Raw genomic sequence first — 18,280 nt, 5'->3', positions numbered from 1 at the left:
TGCAGTAAACCGGGCTGGTAGCGCAACTGGTCAAAGTTGTGCACCTGCTTGTCACTTCACAGGGAAGGATGCACTTGACATCAGAAGAAAGACCAAGGGCCATGCCAGTACAGATAATTCAGATGAGGAGGTATCTATGTACCTGCTGCAACCCTTTTCATTGTCAAATAAAGGGATGGGGGTACCAACGCTGCTACTTTGACTAGGGGCCCATTCTGTGTTATTCAGTTTCTGGGCGGGATAAGTAGATAACAGCCGTTATATAGGTGGTCTGGAGAAGCTTTGATCGGTATGATGGTGTAACAGCCAGATTTTTCCTGTATTTTAACAGCCCAGTAAGCAGAAGAGGAAGTTCTCTTCATTCTTTAAGAGCCTTGTTATCGAGCTGGATAAAGATCTTTATGGGCCAGACAACCACTTGGTGGAGGTGAGTAAAATAACAACTGCAAGAAATCCTGTTCTTAAATCATAAGCAAAAAGCATTACATGCATATTGAAAAAAAAAAGAGTTTTGTTCAATGAATCACTGAATACAACAAATTCACATTTTTTTACCCTCGGTGGCTCAGTTTATATTTATAGAGCAGGGTTTCTCAACCTTTTTTTATTCAAGGCACCCTTTAAAATTCTGCATTATCTCACGGCATCCCATTCTAAAATGTAAAAAAAAAAAACTAAATAATAGTTTTATATATCGTAGCAACATCCACACATGTAGGGTACCCAACGTTAGGGTTTGATTTATTCTTTCAATGCAAATACACCTTTGCACACTGATACTGACTTATTTCAATGTTTCTTTTCTCCCTAAATTTCTCTACCTCATTTAGCTAATGTGACCCCCAATGCTGATGGAGAGGAGCAGGGGAGGGGCAAACAAGGAGGCTGTGCAGGTGCTTGACCTCCTCCTTTGCAACCAATGACATATATGGTTGTTAGGATGCCAGCAGTTGCTAGGATGCTCAGTGAACACCTGTGCACAGTGAACACCTTTGTGCAACTAGAAGGAAGGCTTTATCCACCTGCTGGCTTAAATACAATTTTTGGGCAATTTTTAGGCATTTTGCCAAGGCACCCCTGAAGAAACCTGAAGGCACCCCAGGGTGCCTGGGCACCAAGGTTGAAAATGGCTGTTATTGACCAAGACTTCCATCTAAAAAAATGTTTTGCCCGTGGCTCACCCCTCTGCTAAATTGTACTGGTTCACCCATGATAATATAATACACCAAATAAAGTCCATATAAATGTTAAAGTGTATCTATAGCCAAAACATTTTTTTGTTCTGGATGGAGTAAGAAAATGGTAGAACCTCTATCAAGTTTTACTGCTATCTGGGGCTCTGTTAGAGAGATTTTCCCTCACTTTCTGTTCTGGGGACATGGTTTTATCAGACAGGAAGCGAGGGAAAATTTGCAACAGTGAAACGCACTACAATATCATTGTAACTGGGATTCTAGCATTCCCCTACTTAACTACCTTAACTAGAAAACATTTTTTTTTTACTTCTGTTAGTGTTGCTATTGGAGTAAAATCTATCTAGCAGAGTCTCCAACAGCAGGAAAACCTGACAGAGGTTCTAGTTCTTCCCTGCTAGAAATAAAAGTTTTGCCTAAAGACACATTTTTTTTAAATATGTTTATTGGAGTTTGAGATACAAGAAACAGGTTGAATTCATATGACAGTTTGCAAATTACAAATGTCTAAATGAGACAAAAAGTACAATACATAGCAAAATGCCACAAATTAGGTAAATAAATTTGGTATAATACTCCTCAGTCTGAACAGGTATAGATGGGCGAGAACGAGAAGGAAAAAAGGGAAAAAGAGGGGGGGGGGGGGGGTTTACCTGTATGAAATATATGGGGTAGTATAAGCGGGTCATGGGAATCCAAGAACCAGTTGGAGTGGAAGCCAAATTATCCACATATACCTGGTGATAGTAAAGGAACAAAAAATAGTACAGAAGTAAGTAAGAGTAGCCTGTCTAAAATGGAAGTATGGTGAAGGGTCTTCCTCATGTGATGCCTTGAGGGCAGACGGGTTATCCCGGTCCATCAGGGTTTTGTATTTTAAGTTTACCTAGTGAGTTGGTAAGATTGCTTTTTAAGTATCATTCAGTGTATCTGAAGGGGTGGATCATGGATTCCAGATCTTCTTTGGATAGCGTATATTCCAAGAATTTTCGCCACCTTGAGAAAAAAAGTTGAGTGGAGCGGAAGTTTAACAGTATGGTATCCAGTCCTTCCAGGTTGCATAACAATAGTATTTTTTGTTTCACGATCGTCAGACGAGGGGGAGTGGGTTTTATCCAGTTAGCCAAAATAATTCTGCGGGCTGTTAATAGGCATATGTGGATCCATTAGGAAAGGGCATGTCCTGCTTTCGGGGTGTCAGGTGAGGATGAGGGTTCACATCCAAAAAGGCAAGTGAGAGGGTCTTTGGGTAGGCGACTTTTATTGACTGCCCAAATGGATGTGAGAATAGTGTCCCAGTAGGTGAGAATCAAGAGGGCAGTCCCATAGTCAGTGCAGTAGTGTTGGTCGCGATGTCTTGCACCAAGGGCATTGAGCTTGTGAAGGATCACCAGGATTATTACAGAAATAGAGATATGCCCGGTGCATTATTTTGAAATGAGTCTCTCGCCATGTTTCTGAGACGATAATTTTGTGGATGTGTTGATAGCTTTTGAGGAGTTTCTCCGGAAGATTGCTGTGTTCAAAGATGAGCATCCATTTTTAAATGGAGTCAGGTGATGTTTGCCTGATTGGTGGGAAACGAGGTGTGAATATAAGTTGGCCGCAAATAATTCCCTGAATCTGACAAAGTCAGACACAGGGTTGGTGGAGAATAGCAAAATATTGTCCGCAAAAAGAGTGGAATGGTGGACTTGGTCCCCAACTGTGATACCACTGACGCCCACAGGGAAGTTGAGGAGCCTAGAGAGGGGTTTTATTGCAATATTGAAGAGGAGGGGGAGAGAGGGCATCCCTGTCTTGTTCCCTTTGTTAAAGGGATGGTACCCGAGATGAAATCAGGGGTAACTAATCGAGCAGTCGGGGTTCTGTACATTTGTAATTGGACTATCGGGCCAGAGAGCCCAAATGCCTCCATCAGCCTTCTCTGCGTCTAGGGAGATAAGGGCTGCATCCTGTTGTGGGCGCCTTTTGGCATGTTTGAGTGCTAGTAGAACTCTACAAATGTTTAACGTCGCCAAGCGACCGGCTACAAAACCGGTAAAAGGGCTAAGCGCGCTGCTACTATTTTGGAGAGGAATTTGACATCTACGTTTATTAGAGATTTTAGTCGATATGATCCTGGGTGTAGGGCATCGTTACCCTTTTTTTAATAAATTACTTTAATAGGAGCTTGTGTGCCCGTTGGGAGGTAATGTCCACCTTCCCACATGGATGTAAAGATACCTTTCAAGGTGTCAGAAATGAAGTCTTTGGTGAGTTTTCAGAATTCGTTTGAGTAGTTGTCAGGGGCTTTAGCTGATGACATGGATGATATGGTATTTTTGATCTCTTCTACAGAAATAGGGGCGTTAAGAGCGTCTAAGTTCGCTTGTGTGAGTCGTGGTAGATATATCCTAGCTAGTAGTGACTGATGTGATAAGGGAACCCGTAGTGGTCTTTAGGGCTGTAATATGAGTGGGACATTTAGTGCCTGCACAGAGTTTAGCTAGTAGTTTACCAGCTTTGTGTCCATATTTATGGTAGCGTAGGGTATGGTATGATGACTTGGCCGGTTCCTGTTGTTCAGCCCATAGATCAAAGGATGACTTGGCCAATTGCCATGTTTTTATCGCTAGTGGAGTGCGAGTTTCATGTTAAGCTTCATTTGCTAAGCGCAGTGCTGCACTGGCTCGTTGAAACTGTTGACGGGTATGTTTTTTAAATTGAGAGGTATATGAAATGATTTTTCCTCTTAGAAAAACTTTACCTGCCTCCCAAAAAAGGTTTGGATCAGAGACAAGGTGTGCTTCATTTGTGGACGTATATTCCTCCCAGGCAGAGTGCAGCATGTGTTGGAAATCTTGTCTTATAAATAGGAAGGGAAGCGCCAAATGGGCGGTTGTGAAGAGGGTTTGACATTAGGGAGTGTAACAACAATAGGGCTGTGATCAGAGATCACCATATCACTAATTGTTGGGTCTATTAGTAAAGGAGTGAGTGCAGGGAAAGCAAAAAAGTAATCAATACAGGAGAAAGATTTATGAGGGGGAGAGAAAAACGTGAAGTCTCGGTCAATCGGATGAGTGGCTCGCCATACGTTGGTGAATTGTGCAGATGATATGTGTTGGGCTAACCTGGTGGGTTCGGTTCCAAAGTCGTGGAAGAGTGGCCATTAGGAAGGTGAGACAGGCCTCTGGTGCAATCCTCAAGAGGATGCATGACAGAGTTGAAGTCTCCACCGACTAAATGGAAGGTATCTGGGGCTTGTAATATAAAAAAAAAAACATGTTTTGGAAGAAGGGGATGTCAGGTGAGTTGGATGCATAGATATTGGTGAGGGTTAAATCACCGGAGGCTAGGGATAATTGTAGGGTTACTTTGCGGCCGACCATATCAGCCCAAACGTGTCAGACAGTGTGTTTTAGATTTTTTTATGGGGAAGGATCGCTACACTGACTTTACGGCCCATAGCTGGAGAGCCATAAACTGATCCAACTCATAGTTTTTGCAGTCCTTTCAGATCATCTTCAGACAGATAGGTCTCCTGTAGGAATGCCACATCTGCCCAGAGACACTTCAAGTGTCTAAGAATTTGCATATGCTTACTTGGTGAACGCAGACCCTTGACGTTCCAGGAAACGATCTTTAGGTGATTCCCTTCACTGTGAGAAGCCATGTCTGTTGTGAGAATGAGTAGAGAAGCGGTGTTGAACAATATGAACTCCTGACAGGCATCGATTCTTACAGCTGGGGATCACCAAGATGTTGGGAGGCTTCTGAGGGTATAAAAGTGGCTCAGGTAAAACATTGAGATAACAGGAACAAGCACAAAGAACGGAAAACTAGGAAGTTGTAAGTTAGATGCATAAAACACCATAAAACCGTCATGAACATCTCTTTTTTCCGTATGAGGACCAACTCCTATGCCAGGTTCCTGCTGGCTAAACTCTCCCCTCAGCGCTCTGCCCATAAATCTTGGGGGGAAATAGGGTGTATGATAATAGAGACCCAAAGGGAGAAACAGGGGGATGGGGAGTGACATGAGGTACAGTTCACCAAGAAAGTAGCCAGCCAGCAGGAGAAGAGCATTGAGCAGAGGCCCAGAATGAAGGCCGACAGGACCTGATTGAGATCAGAGTAGTCATCTAGTAAAGAAAAAAAAACAGCATTACTGGTAACATATATAATAACACTAGATGAAGGTCAGAGTACATTTACCATAGCAGAACCATAACCCGGTAATCCAGGAAGCCAGTGGTCATCAGCGGATTTCAGGGTGTTTAGGTTGGTTTGTGAAGCGACCTAGTTTATATGGAAGCTTGTTAGGACTTTGTTAATATTGAGGAGGCGGATGGCGAGTCTTGATGGCTTCAGTAGAGGAATCCTCTGCGGGGTATGCTGGTTTGTGTCCATTTCAGAAACATCATTGTTATAGTGCTCAGCCTCCTCTGGCGAGGCAAAGGTGTGGTATTCTCGGTTAGGTGAATGGATTTGTAGAACCCATGGGTATGCCAGGGTAAATTTGATATTTTTGTGGTAGAGTGTGGAATAGATTGTAGAAAAAGCTTTGCGTTGTTTTATCACCTCTATGGAATAATCAGCGAAGAGTAGGATGTCACAGCCATCCACAGTCAGAGAACGGGAACGGCGGAACTTATGCAATATTGCATTTTTGTCGGCGTAATTGAGATACCTGACTAGGACTATGGTTTGCTGGTCGTTTAGTCAGCCGATAAGGTGCGCTTGTTCAATCACACATGATGGGGGAACAAAGGCCTAGCTGCCTGGGGTTGGTTGTAGCGCATATTTCAGCAAGCTGTGTAGCAAAGAGCGATTCTGGGAGTCCAATGAGCCAGAGATTGTTCCGACATGATCTGTTTTCAAGATATTCTAGCTTTTCCCAGATCTCCCTATGAGAGTTGGATAGGCGCGCCAGGGTGGCTAGGTTAGCTGTGTGATTGCCCTATAATGAAGAGATCCTCTCCTCTGCATGTGTGATCCTCTGACCCTGCACCTTTAAATCCAGGTGTAAATGTTCTCGGCCTCTCTGGACAGCAATATCTATTGTGGCTGTCAGGGTGGGTGTCACCAAGGGAACCATCATCTTTGCTATGTCTACAGGAGAGGAAACAGAATCTGGAGTCACTGTGTGGAGCTGAGGGGAGAGCGTGGAGCCGTCCCTCATGTCAGGTGCAGGAACCATTATGCCTGTGCTGGCCGCCGCGTCTCCCGAGAGCTGCAGGTCAGGTGGGACGGTTCGATTGTGGGAATGCTCCACAAATCGATCCGTGAGGGTCTCCGGGTGTTGTGGGGGTAGATGTGTGTCCCCCAGGGGCTAGGCAGGCTTTTTTGCAGGCTTTATGGGAGGTGTACAGCGGGAGCTGTGTCTGCTCACCTCCTCCTCATGCGGCGCCTGAACCGGAAGTCTAAAGACACATTTTAACCAATAAATAAAACAATTCAGTATTGAGCCAACAGAAGCCTCCTTGTGGTGAAATTGAGGGCCATGTCACATAGGCAATTTTTCTGCTGACCATGTGTCACCCAGGGAAGACTTCCACTAATCTCTATGGAATTGCTCTCTCGCTAGCCTGGAACGTTGCTGACATCTCACTGGAATGGGAATGACATCTCGCTCCCCTGGCTAGCAAGGGAACAACTCCAAAAAACCTGTAAACAGTCTCTTATCAATTCTGTCACTGGTGAGTTGTCACTACTATCAAGTCTGACATGGCCCTCACTTGCCACAGCTTTGCAGACCCGGAAAATGGAAGGGAACTCTACCAGACACCAGAGCATGCTAAAATAGTTTGTTATATGATGTACATGTAAGTACTCCTTGCTATCAAGAAAACAATTATAAGTAATGTATTCCTCAGGGGAGTATTTGGTTATATTACATCAATCCTCTGAGGATAAAGTGTTAGAGCATTTTAATTTTTGAACAACATATGAAAGCTGACCTCATTTTACCCACTGAATGGCACTTTACCGATTGCATGTACTAAATTAATTCCTTTTGTATTTCTGTACTTTTATAATAATAAACAATTTTTTATTTAGCGCCTTCAAAGGTAGCTTTTAAAAGCGCTTTACAAGGAAAACACAATAAATACACAAGATAACCTAAAGGAAAAAAGGGACATTTATAATAAAGCTTGTCTAAAGAAAAATGTTTTTAGATTTGAATGAGTTTAGAGAAGATGACTTTCTGATGTTCTTTGGAAGTGAATTCCAGAGTTTTAGGGTATAGCAGGAGAAAGCTCTGTCTCCCTTTGAGTGTAAGTAAAAAGTTCAGAGAGTTAATGGGTTGCCAAGCCAGAGCCTTAAAGGTGAGCAAGAGGCTCTTAAAGTCTATGTCAGGGGTAGGCAACCTTGGCTCTCCAGCTGTTGTAGAACTACAAGTCCCATAAGGCACTGCAAGACTCTGACAGCCACAGGCATGCCTCCCCAAGGCAAAGGCATGATGGGATTTGTAGTTTCAGCACAGCTGGAGAGCCAAGGTTGCCTACCCCTGGTCTATGTGAAACCTGACAGGTAGTCAGTGCAAGGACTCCAGGATAGTAGTAATTTGCTCACTTTGTACCAGGCCTAGTCAGGATCCTGGCTGCAGGATATATAAAACATATTGAACTTGATTAATAGTGGATGTAGGTACACCAGCAAGTAGAGCATTGCAGTAGTAAAGTCGGGAGATCACAAATGTATGGATCAGCTTTTCAGCTACAGTGTATAATAGCATAGGACACAGCCGAGCAATGTTTCTTAAGTGGAAAAAATATATTCTTAGAACATTTTGTACATGTGGATAAAAGGTTAAACTAGCATCAAATATACCCCTAGATTTTTCAATTTAGACTGAAGCTCAACTACAACGCCATCTATAGATACAGTAAGCTGTTAGGACTGGTGTTACATAATTGATGTTGGGGGGGGGGGGAAGCATGACTTCAGTCTTGTCACAGTTTAATTGAAGGACATTGTGGGCCATCCAAGGTTTTAAATCACCAACACATTTAATTTTATTGCTATTAAAAGAAAAATAATTAACCATAAAATAGTTTATGTGGGTATTACTAGACAGCAGTGTCAGTGTCCTCTGGTGTCTGTTTTGTTTGGCTCACAGAGCAATTTTTTATACATGGGGAAAAAATAATCCCGTGACATAAGTGAGAGAATCATAACGATGTGTCCACTCTCTAAATACATTTTTACAAGAAAACTCCTCTCCCTCCAGTGGCACAGAATGGCATCCACTCAGGAAACAGATGGATTCCAGGTGAAGAGGCCAGGGGATGTGAACGTGAAATGCACCTTGCTTCTAATGTTGGACCACCAAGTAAGGACACTGAGATGTTGAGTTTTTGCAAAGTTAAAAAAATAATTCCATCTGTTGTAATACTTCTAGATTGCAAGCTCGAACGAGCAGGGCCCTCTAATTCCTCCTGTATTGAATTGTATTGTAACTGTATTGTCTTGCCTCATATTGTAAAGCGCTGCGCAAACTGTTGGCACTATATAAATCCTGTATTATAATAATAATAATAACCAGACCAATATCCTATGCTATTTTTCTGGCACAGATTGGGGGCAAAACTAAAGTGCAACTCCAGACATTTTTTTAAATAGATTTGACATGATGAGAAGGAAAAGCATGCCTTTATTGCTTTCTTTGATTTACGCCCGCTGATTTCCCTGTACTTCTAACAATGACAAAAGTTCCTAACATGCTGATTGGAAGAGGGAGCCGAATGACCTGAAGATTATTAGCCTCTTAAGCCTCGTACACACACAACGATTGTTGGCCGTGAATTTTTGGCCAACGTCCGATCGGCCGATTGTCGGCTTGTTAGTATGATGCTTCAGACAACCGACTCCGACTTCTCGGCCGAACAAAATCTGGTGTGCATGCTATAAAATTTTTGTTGGCCGTCAACAGAACGGCTGATTTTTCTTCAGTCAGTACAGATTTCGGCAGACAAAAATGTGATGAGTAAAGGCCCGTAAATATTCGGACGCCGATTGATCGGCCGATTGTCGGCTTTTTAGTATGATGCTTCCCGACAACCGACAGCAAATTTTCGGCCGAACAGAATCTGGCGTGCAGACTTTAAAATTTTTGTTGGCCGTCAGCAGAACGGCTGATTGTTCGTCAGTCAGTACAGAATTCGGCCGACAAACAGCAGATGAGCAAGACTGGGCATGCTCAGAAAAGAAAAAACACACGGAAAGTTAACCATCACATGACATCACTTCTGCAGTCGGCTGTTGTTGGCCGACAAAATTCGTGTGCAGTCTTTAGCACTTTTCAGCCGACAGGACAGCACCGGACAAAAGACGGCCGATCGTTCGGCCGACAATAGCTACGTGTGTACGGGGCTTTAGACTGGGCATGCTCAGAGAAGAAAAAACACACGAAAAGTAAACCAGAACATGACATCACTTCTGAAGTTGGTTTTTGTTGGCCGATAAAATTCGTGTGCAGTCTAGAGCACATTTCAACCAACACAACAACACTGGACAAAAGATGGCCGATCGGTCGGCCAACAATCGTTGCGTGTGTACGAGGCTTAAGTCAGCTGCTTCTCTTTTCACTTGCCAATCACAAGCTTGGGCAAGGAACAAGATCTGGTTGTATTACTTATCCCCACTCTGTCCTACCAGTTCATAATGAAGGTGTAAATCTTCAGTTACGTGTTTATTATTGTACATTATATAAGTCAATGGAGGCACATGGCACAATTATTTGGCTTTGTATTGATCATGGCATATAGGGAAAACAAAGAATTCCAATAGTAGTACAAAGCCAAAAATTCTATAACCGCATGTCAGTTAGCTTGCTGGGGACTATGCAAAACAGAAATAAGAGGTTTAGGTAAAAATGGCCTGTAAATAAACCTCTGTACTTACCTCTTATATGTATAAGGAAAATATATTTTATTCTATAAGTACAAGTTGCATAAAACTGATTGTTCATGTAGTGTGTTGCTAAGATAGGGTACATAATCTGGATACAATCAGTTCCTTATTAATGGCTTCCATTGTGCTTTGGCAGCCTCCCCAGTATAAATTGGACACCCGCCTGGCTCGGCTCTTGGGTGTTCACACTCAGACCCGTGCCAACATCATGCAAGCTCTGTGGCTGTACATCAAGAATAACAAGCTTCAGGACAGCCATGAGAAGGAGTACATCAACTGTAACCGATACTTCAGGCAGGTAAGAAACACATGAACCTTGAGCAGCAGGGGTGACTCTCCTATTGTTATGGAATGACAAGCCCTAGCATGCATGCAGGGCCTTTGCATATATCGATTACCAAAATGAATACACTTGTGTGTACCTATGCATTTGTCACACCTCTTGGCATTTCATGGTCTTCGGTGGCCTTCATGGTTCATTTTATCTCTAGATATATGCTTCATAAATACTTTGTGTGAATAGATATATTGTTTTTTAAACTTAGCAATAAATATACACACAAATATACTGAATTTGCTCAGTTTTGTGTTTCTCTTTTTTGGGTACTTACAAACACAGATCTTTAACTGCATCCGAATGAGGTTCTCCGACATTCCCATGAAGCTGGCAAGTCTTTTGCAGCACCCGGATCCCATAATAATTAACCACGCCATTAGGTGAGTAAGGACCACTTCAGTGAAAGAACTGCAAGTTAGTACATGGCACAGTAATAATAATGCTCATAAAAATTTAAGTTTAGGACCTTATTAGAAATGAGCATCTATAAAGTGAAACTAGTATGCCAATGACTGCTGATTTCCTGCCCAGTCATAGTGCCAACTGTCACCTTTAAACCTCTCTTAAAGTGAACCCGTGCTTTGCCTAAACAGGACAAAGTAATATGTTTACTTTAATTTATCCATCCCAGCATATACTTACATTCATTTTGCTCACCCGCTGTCTTGATCAGTCCCTGGGAGCAAAAAAAAAAAACCCTGTTTAAATTACAAGTTGCTGGACCAGCGCTGTCACATGGAAGTGAGTCCTTCAGCTCCTGACACCGAACAGAGAAGGGAACAAAATAAAGGTAGATATATGTTTCTGAGAGGAATAAAGCAAACCATTTGTGTTGCCTTCAATGGAAATCTGCTTTAAAGTGGACCTTGTGCCTATCTTTCAGCCCTTGTTAACTGAAAGCAATAAAAAACACAGGAAGAAAAATGTAAAAAAATACATTATACTGATTTCTGGTGCACCTACCTAGGCCAGGGTGATGTCAATGGGCCTTCTTACGGAATCCTGGGAAAGCTAAGGATTCAGATCTAACGAGGCTGTGCTCCTTTACAGTACTGGAGCACATGTAAAGTAAATCTATCACTTGTATACACCTAAAAAATTTTTTACTCTGTATGTAATTCATGTACACAGTAGAGCCCCCTTAACCACTTGCCGACTGCCGCAGGACTATTTACGTCGGCAGTCAGCCCCTCACAGGCGGAGCGACGTAGATCTACGTCGCTAGCCTGTGAGGGTCTAGTGAGCGAGCGCGCGCCCCCGGAGGCGCGCTCCTGCTCCCGCGTGGTCACAGACCCCCCCCCCCCCCCCGTGCGTGTGACCGGCGGACCCGATGTCCGCCAGTCACTCGGTGATCGTCGGGGGAGAGGGAGAAAGGTGATGTAAACAAAGCCGCCTGTCATTCTCCCCTGTGTATGAAAGGTGATCATACGGTTCTACTATGTAGGACCGTTGATCACTGTTCCTACAGCACAAGCCACAGCCAATCACAGTTAGAATCACGCCCCTAGGGACACACATAACCCCTCCCTCTCAAAAGTTAACCCCTTCACTGCCAGTGTAATTTTACAGTAACAGTGCATATGTATAGCACTGATTACTTTAGAAATGTCACTGGTAACCCCAAAAGTGTCAAAAATGTCAGTCAAGGGTCCGATCTGTCCGCCGCAATGTCGCAGTACCGCAAAAAAAATCGCAGATCGCCGCCATTACGCGTTAAAAACAAAACAACAAAAATGACAAAAATCTTTCCCTTTGTTAGTAAACGCGATAACTTTTCCACAAACCAATCAAAATACGCTTTTTGCGATTTTTTTTTTTTTTTTTACCAAACATAGGTAGCATAAAACAGATTGGCCAAAAATGTTAAAAAATTTAGATTTTTAAATTTTTTTGGGGGGAATTTCATATAAAAAAAATGTGAAAAATATTGTTATTTTTGCAAAATTTACGCTCTTTTTTTTGTTTATAGTGCATGATCAACAAATCGCACAGGTGATCAAATGCCACCAAAAGAAAGCTCTGTTTGTGGGGAAAAAAAGGACATCAAATTTGTTTAGGTACAGCGTCGCACGACCACGCAATTGTCCGTTAAAGTCACGCAGTGCCGAATCGCAAAATAGGCCTTGGTCAGGAAGGGGGTAAAATCTTTTGGGACTTAAGTGGTTAATTTCCAGCATGTCCCCTAGTTAGTGTGTCAGTGGAGGTTGAGGGGAGAGGGTGGTCAAACTTCAGAAAGTGGTTTGGTTGATGTACACATTTAACCTAGTTCTGGGCATTCCCGGGTCATGTTGCCTTTTAGTAGCACACCCGCTGGTGCCTGCAAGCAGTACGTATGGCGGTTCCAAAATACCGTACATTAAAACTCCCTCTACTGGAAGAACCAAATACAGCGTCTGTCTCCATTACCATTCTCCTTTACAGCGTTGGGTTTATTACAAAAGTACAGCTGTGCTTTAATTGAACACTACCGAGTGCAATAGACAAACATGCAAAGTGAACTGTGAAAGGCAGGCAATACTATACATTCTTCCCTCATTTTATAAGACAGATGTCTTATGTTGATAGAGATTATGGGCTGTAGTGCCTTCTGTTTTAGAAAGCACATACTGTATGTTAATGCAGGGGGATTTGCCTATTTTCGGAATGTTTTCTAGACACCCAACTGCAATCTACATAAAACCCCCACACACACAAAACAGAGATTTCACAGATTAATCAGTTTCAGATTGGTATATGGAGAAACAAAAAAAAAAAACACCAGTATGCTGCTTACTGAACAACAGGAAGCATATGTGTTTTTAAAGAAGTGAAACTTCATGCTTAAATTTCAACACGTTTCCCTCTGACAGGCAACATATGCTCAGCTTGGCTCAGCTTGGCTCAGCATTGATTTGTACTAAAATGACTTCCCTTTAGGATTCTCCAAATCTGGTTTGTTAAGTGAAAGTTCTGACAGGGTATAATGTACCTGTGGCTGACACTTATACACTTACATGGTGTGCATAATATTTGCTGTGCCTTCATCTGTTTCCTGTTTTTTTTTATCTTTTAAACACCCTTAAAGGGAGATCTTAGTGCATACCAAGTGCAAGCTCCTTTGGCTATACTTCTCTTGGGGATCCACCCAGAAGCCTGGACAGACAGCTGGCTCAACGTTCCGCTGAAGTCTAAGCCAGCTTCTCCCAGCCCCACCCTAGCCTAGCGCTCCAGTGAGCGCGGGGGGGGGGGGGGGTGCAGAGCAGATAACCTGAGACTGACGGTCACCAGCTCTCTGCTCACACAATACTGAGAACATTCCTAGAGCTGGCAGGGGATGGATGCATCATCGGACCAATGCTGCATCCACCTCAGTGACAGTGAGTGTCATTTTTTTTTGTTAACCCATACATCTCTTTAAAAGTACGCCATTGCAGTCTGGCTGCAATTATTTATGTCTAAGGGGACAAGGTAAAGTAGTTTTACTTACCTGATCCTCCACTCTTGCAGGATTTTTCAGGCCGCTAGACTAGTTCCTGTATGCCCCTTGATGTCATCAAGACTAGTGTGGGGACAAAAGACCCGCACTGGATATAAGGACTCCAATGAGAGTGGAGGGGAGTGCCTTCTGCTGGAGGAGCAGAGGATCGGGTAATTAAAAGTGCTTTTATAATTTCCTAGACTAAATGAGCAGTTCATTATTGCAATGCAGGGGCAGCCCCACTACAAGGGGGACCTTAAATTTTCCCGGAGTTCAGCTTTAAAATGTTAAAATATACTGCATATGGTCCAACAAAGAAAAGTAAAATGCATGCACTCACCTTAGGGCTCTTTCACACTGGGGGGTCTCTCCAGTGATCCCTGCTGAGCAGGCAGACGACAGGTCCGCGTCCACTACACTAATGCAGAGCAGACACGGACACAGCCCGCTTTACTCTATGGGTGGGCGGATGTAAATGGATTACCTGTTCGTTTACATCCGACTGTCATCCGATCCAATCCGCTAGATGGATGGGGAACGGATCCCCCATCCATCTTTTTATATCGGATATAAACGGACACATCTGTTTACATCCACCGTTCCATAAAAGGACAATTGAGGGTACTGTAACTGTAACCCGGATCGGTCCCATGTGAAAGTGCCCTAAGGAGGCATTCAGTGTAATTACCCAGATATCTCTCTCCCTCTCTCTCTCTCTCCCTCTCTCTCTCTCTCTCTCTCTCTTTCTTCTCTCTCTCTCTCTCTTTCTTCTCTCTCTCTCTCTCTTCTCTCTCTCTCTCTTCTCTCTTCTCTCTTCTCTCTTCTCTCTTCTCTCTTCTCTCTTCTCTCTTCTCTCTTCTCTCTTCTCTCTCTCTTCTCTCTTCTCTTTCTTCCCTCTCCCTCTCTCTTCTTTCTTCCCTCTCCCTCTCTCTTCTTCTTTCTTCCCTCTCCCTCTCTCTTCTTCTTTCTTCCCTCTCCCTCTCTCTTCTTCTTTCTTCCCTCTCTCTCTCTCTTCTTCTTTCTTCCCTCTCTCTCTTCAACTTTCTTCCCTCTCCCTCTCTCTCTTCAACTTTCTTCCCTCTCTCTCTCTCTCTTCTTCTTTCTTCCCTCTCTCTCTCTCTCTTCTTCTTTCTTCCCTCTCTCTCTCTCTCTTCTTCTTTCTTCCCTCTCTCTCTCTCTTCTTCTTTCTTCCCTCTCCCTCTCTTTCTTCCCTTTCTTTCTTCCCTCTCCCTCTCTCTCATCTTTCTCTTCTTTTTTTCACCATATATCCCATAAACTACACCTTTAGCCTAAAGAACATTAATCATATTTTCCCATTACTCCACTCTCTCCTGTTAATGCCATCAAAGATAAAAGGAAATAGGAAGAGCAAAGACTCCCCCCCACATTGTTATTTATACAGCCACCATTGAAGTTCTGTTTTAAAAACTAGGCTTTATAGTTGGCCTCTTTTTTCTAGGAGAACATACTATTTATTTTATTAAAAAAGCATTGTATCGCTGCCTTTTTATATTACACAGTTCACAGATGTTTTGTTGGTTACTCTGCTGGCGCTATTTAAATAAAGAATTTATGAAGGAAAATAAAATCATCAATATATTTATTAGGTCTTATTAAAAGACACAGTCAGGAATCAAAACACTAATGAAAGTTCCACAGCCATATACCCACACATTCCAGAGAACAGAGTGAGATACAGGTTGGAAATAGTCCATCTGCTTCTACTGGCATGAAACATCCTGAAGATAAGACAGAAATGGCACCCTGCCTGACTGCCATGCCCTTCTAATGGCTACAATACAGCACTTTTTGAGTCACCAGCACAGAACAAATCTGACTCCACTTACTACAAGCATGTAACGAGTCTGACTCCGAATACACCAAAAAAGGATTACCTTGACTGCCAGCCAACTAGAGGTCACCTGATTATATTTTGGAGTCAAATAAAAAATCCCCCCCCCCCCAGTCTCCCAAAAGAGGGGAGCATATTCTCCCCTCTTTTGGGGGACTGGAGGAGTTTTGTTATTTGATTTATAAATAGGGGATGAGAAAAATTTAAATGAGTATGGTCTGGGGGGTTCCACCACTCCTGTTACTTTGGTTGTTATATTTCAGAGGTCAGTAATTCCTTATTTCAGAATTTATTTCAGGTCAGTGACTTAGAAAGTATTGGAGGCAAAACATCAGCATCACAGCCAGGCAACTTTTTTTAGAAAGAGATCCCAGCAGCGACAGCCTATATATTTATCCCCTAAAATGTTCCCATTAAAGTATTAAAATATTAGGAGCTTCTTTAAACCATCACCCACGCAAAACTGAAATATCAATGGTGCAATGATTAATTTGGTTCCTTACTAGTGTCATTAGTAGTTATTCCATATGAATCAGTTTGTTTTTAATGCTTTCATTTACCCATTTGGTTTAGTGTGGACCCTAATGATCAGAAGAAGACAGCGTGTTACGATATTGATGTGGAGGTGGATGACCCCTTAAAGGCCCAAATGAGCAACTTTCTTCAATCAACTACTAACCAGCAGGAGATCGCCAACCTGGATGTCAAGGTTAGATTTACCCACACTGCTAATTTTGTCAGTTTTGAACAACAGTTCAAAACGGAGTTTGTTTCCTAAACAGATAGATTTGTACCCGAGTTTCCTCTTCAGTGCCATCTTAAGAGCATTAAAGGGCCCTGGGCAATGCAGTGCACTGGGGCCCTGTCTACACAATCACCCACAAGAATAAAAATGCAAATTATGGATAAGGCGATATTTATTGGTACAGCAGTGCCAGGTTAATGGCAGCTTCCAAGTTCGGCGGCTGGGTCAGGTGAACACACACACGGATGGCAGTAAAACTCGACTGTCCTGTGTGTGCCTGTTCCCGTGGAGGCGAACAGGCATTCCTGCAGTTGTGGGCTCCCCCTCTATAGCCCAAGTGGCCTGACAGCAGCGCAGGGCCAACAGGCGCTTGCCATCTGCTAAGTTCGGCAGTGGGATACACACGGAAATCGTGACTAATCGGGACTAATGCTTGGCTGGGGCTGGGTCGCTGGGCAGGTGGGGGCCCCCTGGGCAAGTGGGGCCCCCGGGCAACTGCCCAGCATGCCCATTCGGTAAGACAGCCCTGTTCCTCTTAGTTTACTCTTATATAGTATTTGACACACAAAAGAAATATATTGATGAAAGTGTGTTTGCATTTATTGTACCATCTTCTCTTCTCCAAAATTGTAGAAAATGTTGACTGATGTTTTAATAGATTCTATGCAAATAAAAGATGAATGTAGAGGAGAGGGTAAGCTAAAATATCTGGGCAATTGTCCCATTCCAGTCTGGCATCTTGCAAAGAGATTTGGTGTTTCAGATTACCTATGTCACTTTATACTTTTAGTCCCCTTTCACGTGATCGGACCAATAAGGCCGTCTGTCTATTTTTCAGGCAGACCTGATCGGGTCACTCATTCTCCTCTATGGAGAGGCGGATGTCAGCGAAGATGTGTCATCCGATCCAACAAGATCCGCATAAAACAGATGGATGGCGATACGTTCTCCATTCGTCCAGCGCGTCGTATCGGATAGGATTGGATTAAAATGGATATGCTGTCCGTTTTCATCCGATCTCCCCATAGAGGAGAGCGGGCTCTGACAGGTCCGTCTCTGCACAGTGAGCAGAGACGGACCTGTCATCCGCCTGCTCAGCGGGGATCAACGGAGCAATCCCTGCTGAGCCAGCGGTGTCCGCCGAGCAGATCCGCCCTGTGTGAACGGGCCCTTATACTTGCTATCTGTGTTTATTTTGTTTTTGTTTTTTTTTTTAGATTCATGAGACGATTGAATCCATCAACCAGCTGAAGACACAGAGGGATTTCATGTTAAGCTTTAGCAACGACCCTCAGGAATTTATCCAAGACTGGCTAAAATCTCAAAGCAGGGATCTCAAGGTGATTTGCACATCACAAGGGCAAAACACATACTGTAGACGGGAAGGATAAAGCAGTACAAATTAGCTCTCTGCAAATACTAAACATTTTGGTTGTCTGCGCAGTCATACTTAGCAAAACGCAGTCACTGAAATAAGGTTTGTGTAGTGCCCCTGGGTCCGTGTTTTAGGATCATTTGCAGCAGACTATTACCCTTTTGTGAGGTCATTGGCACTTAGAATCCCTGGGAAAATGTAGTAGTGTCAGTGTGGTTCAGTTAACTTGACTATAATTCTATAAATAATTTGCTCACCAAACTATTTTTATATATTTCTTAAAGGACATATATACGGCCTTTATTTGATTTGCAGTTTTATTAAAAAAAACTCTTTTACTTTTTAGAATCAATTAATAATTGTTCTTACTACTGGAATTGTATCTAACCATTAGAGCTGATTCACACCAGTAGTGTTGCT

The 18,280-nt window shown here is 43.0% G+C and overlaps 1 protein-coding gene across 1 annotated transcript in view; it reads left to right on the top strand.

Moving 5' to 3' along the window:
• SMARCD2 (SWI/SNF related BAF chromatin remodeling complex subunit D2) overlaps window positions 1-18,280 on the top strand; it is a 109,985-nt gene that overhangs the window by 74,883 nt on the left and 16,822 nt on the right. The window contains exons 6-11 of the mRNA XM_082272568.1: window positions 332-427; window positions 8,413-8,514; window positions 10,231-10,392; window positions 10,714-10,811; window positions 16,314-16,449; window positions 17,703-17,825. Coding sequence (XP_082128694.1) covers window positions 332-427; window positions 8,413-8,514; window positions 10,231-10,392; window positions 10,714-10,811; window positions 16,314-16,449; window positions 17,703-17,825 — 717 coding nt within the window. The remainder of the gene's footprint in view (window positions 1-331; window positions 428-8,412; window positions 8,515-10,230; window positions 10,393-10,713; window positions 10,812-16,313; window positions 16,450-17,702; window positions 17,826-18,280) is intronic.

The sequence above is a fragment of the Pelophylax lessonae genome, assembly GCF_965119305.1.
Source record: "Pelophylax lessonae genome assembly, chromosome: 11".
Taxonomy (NCBI): Eukaryota; Metazoa; Chordata; class Amphibia; order Anura; family Ranidae; genus Pelophylax; species Pelophylax lessonae.
Note: the sequence above shows the minus strand (reverse complement) of the source record. Positions and strands in the feature narration are given on the sequence as shown.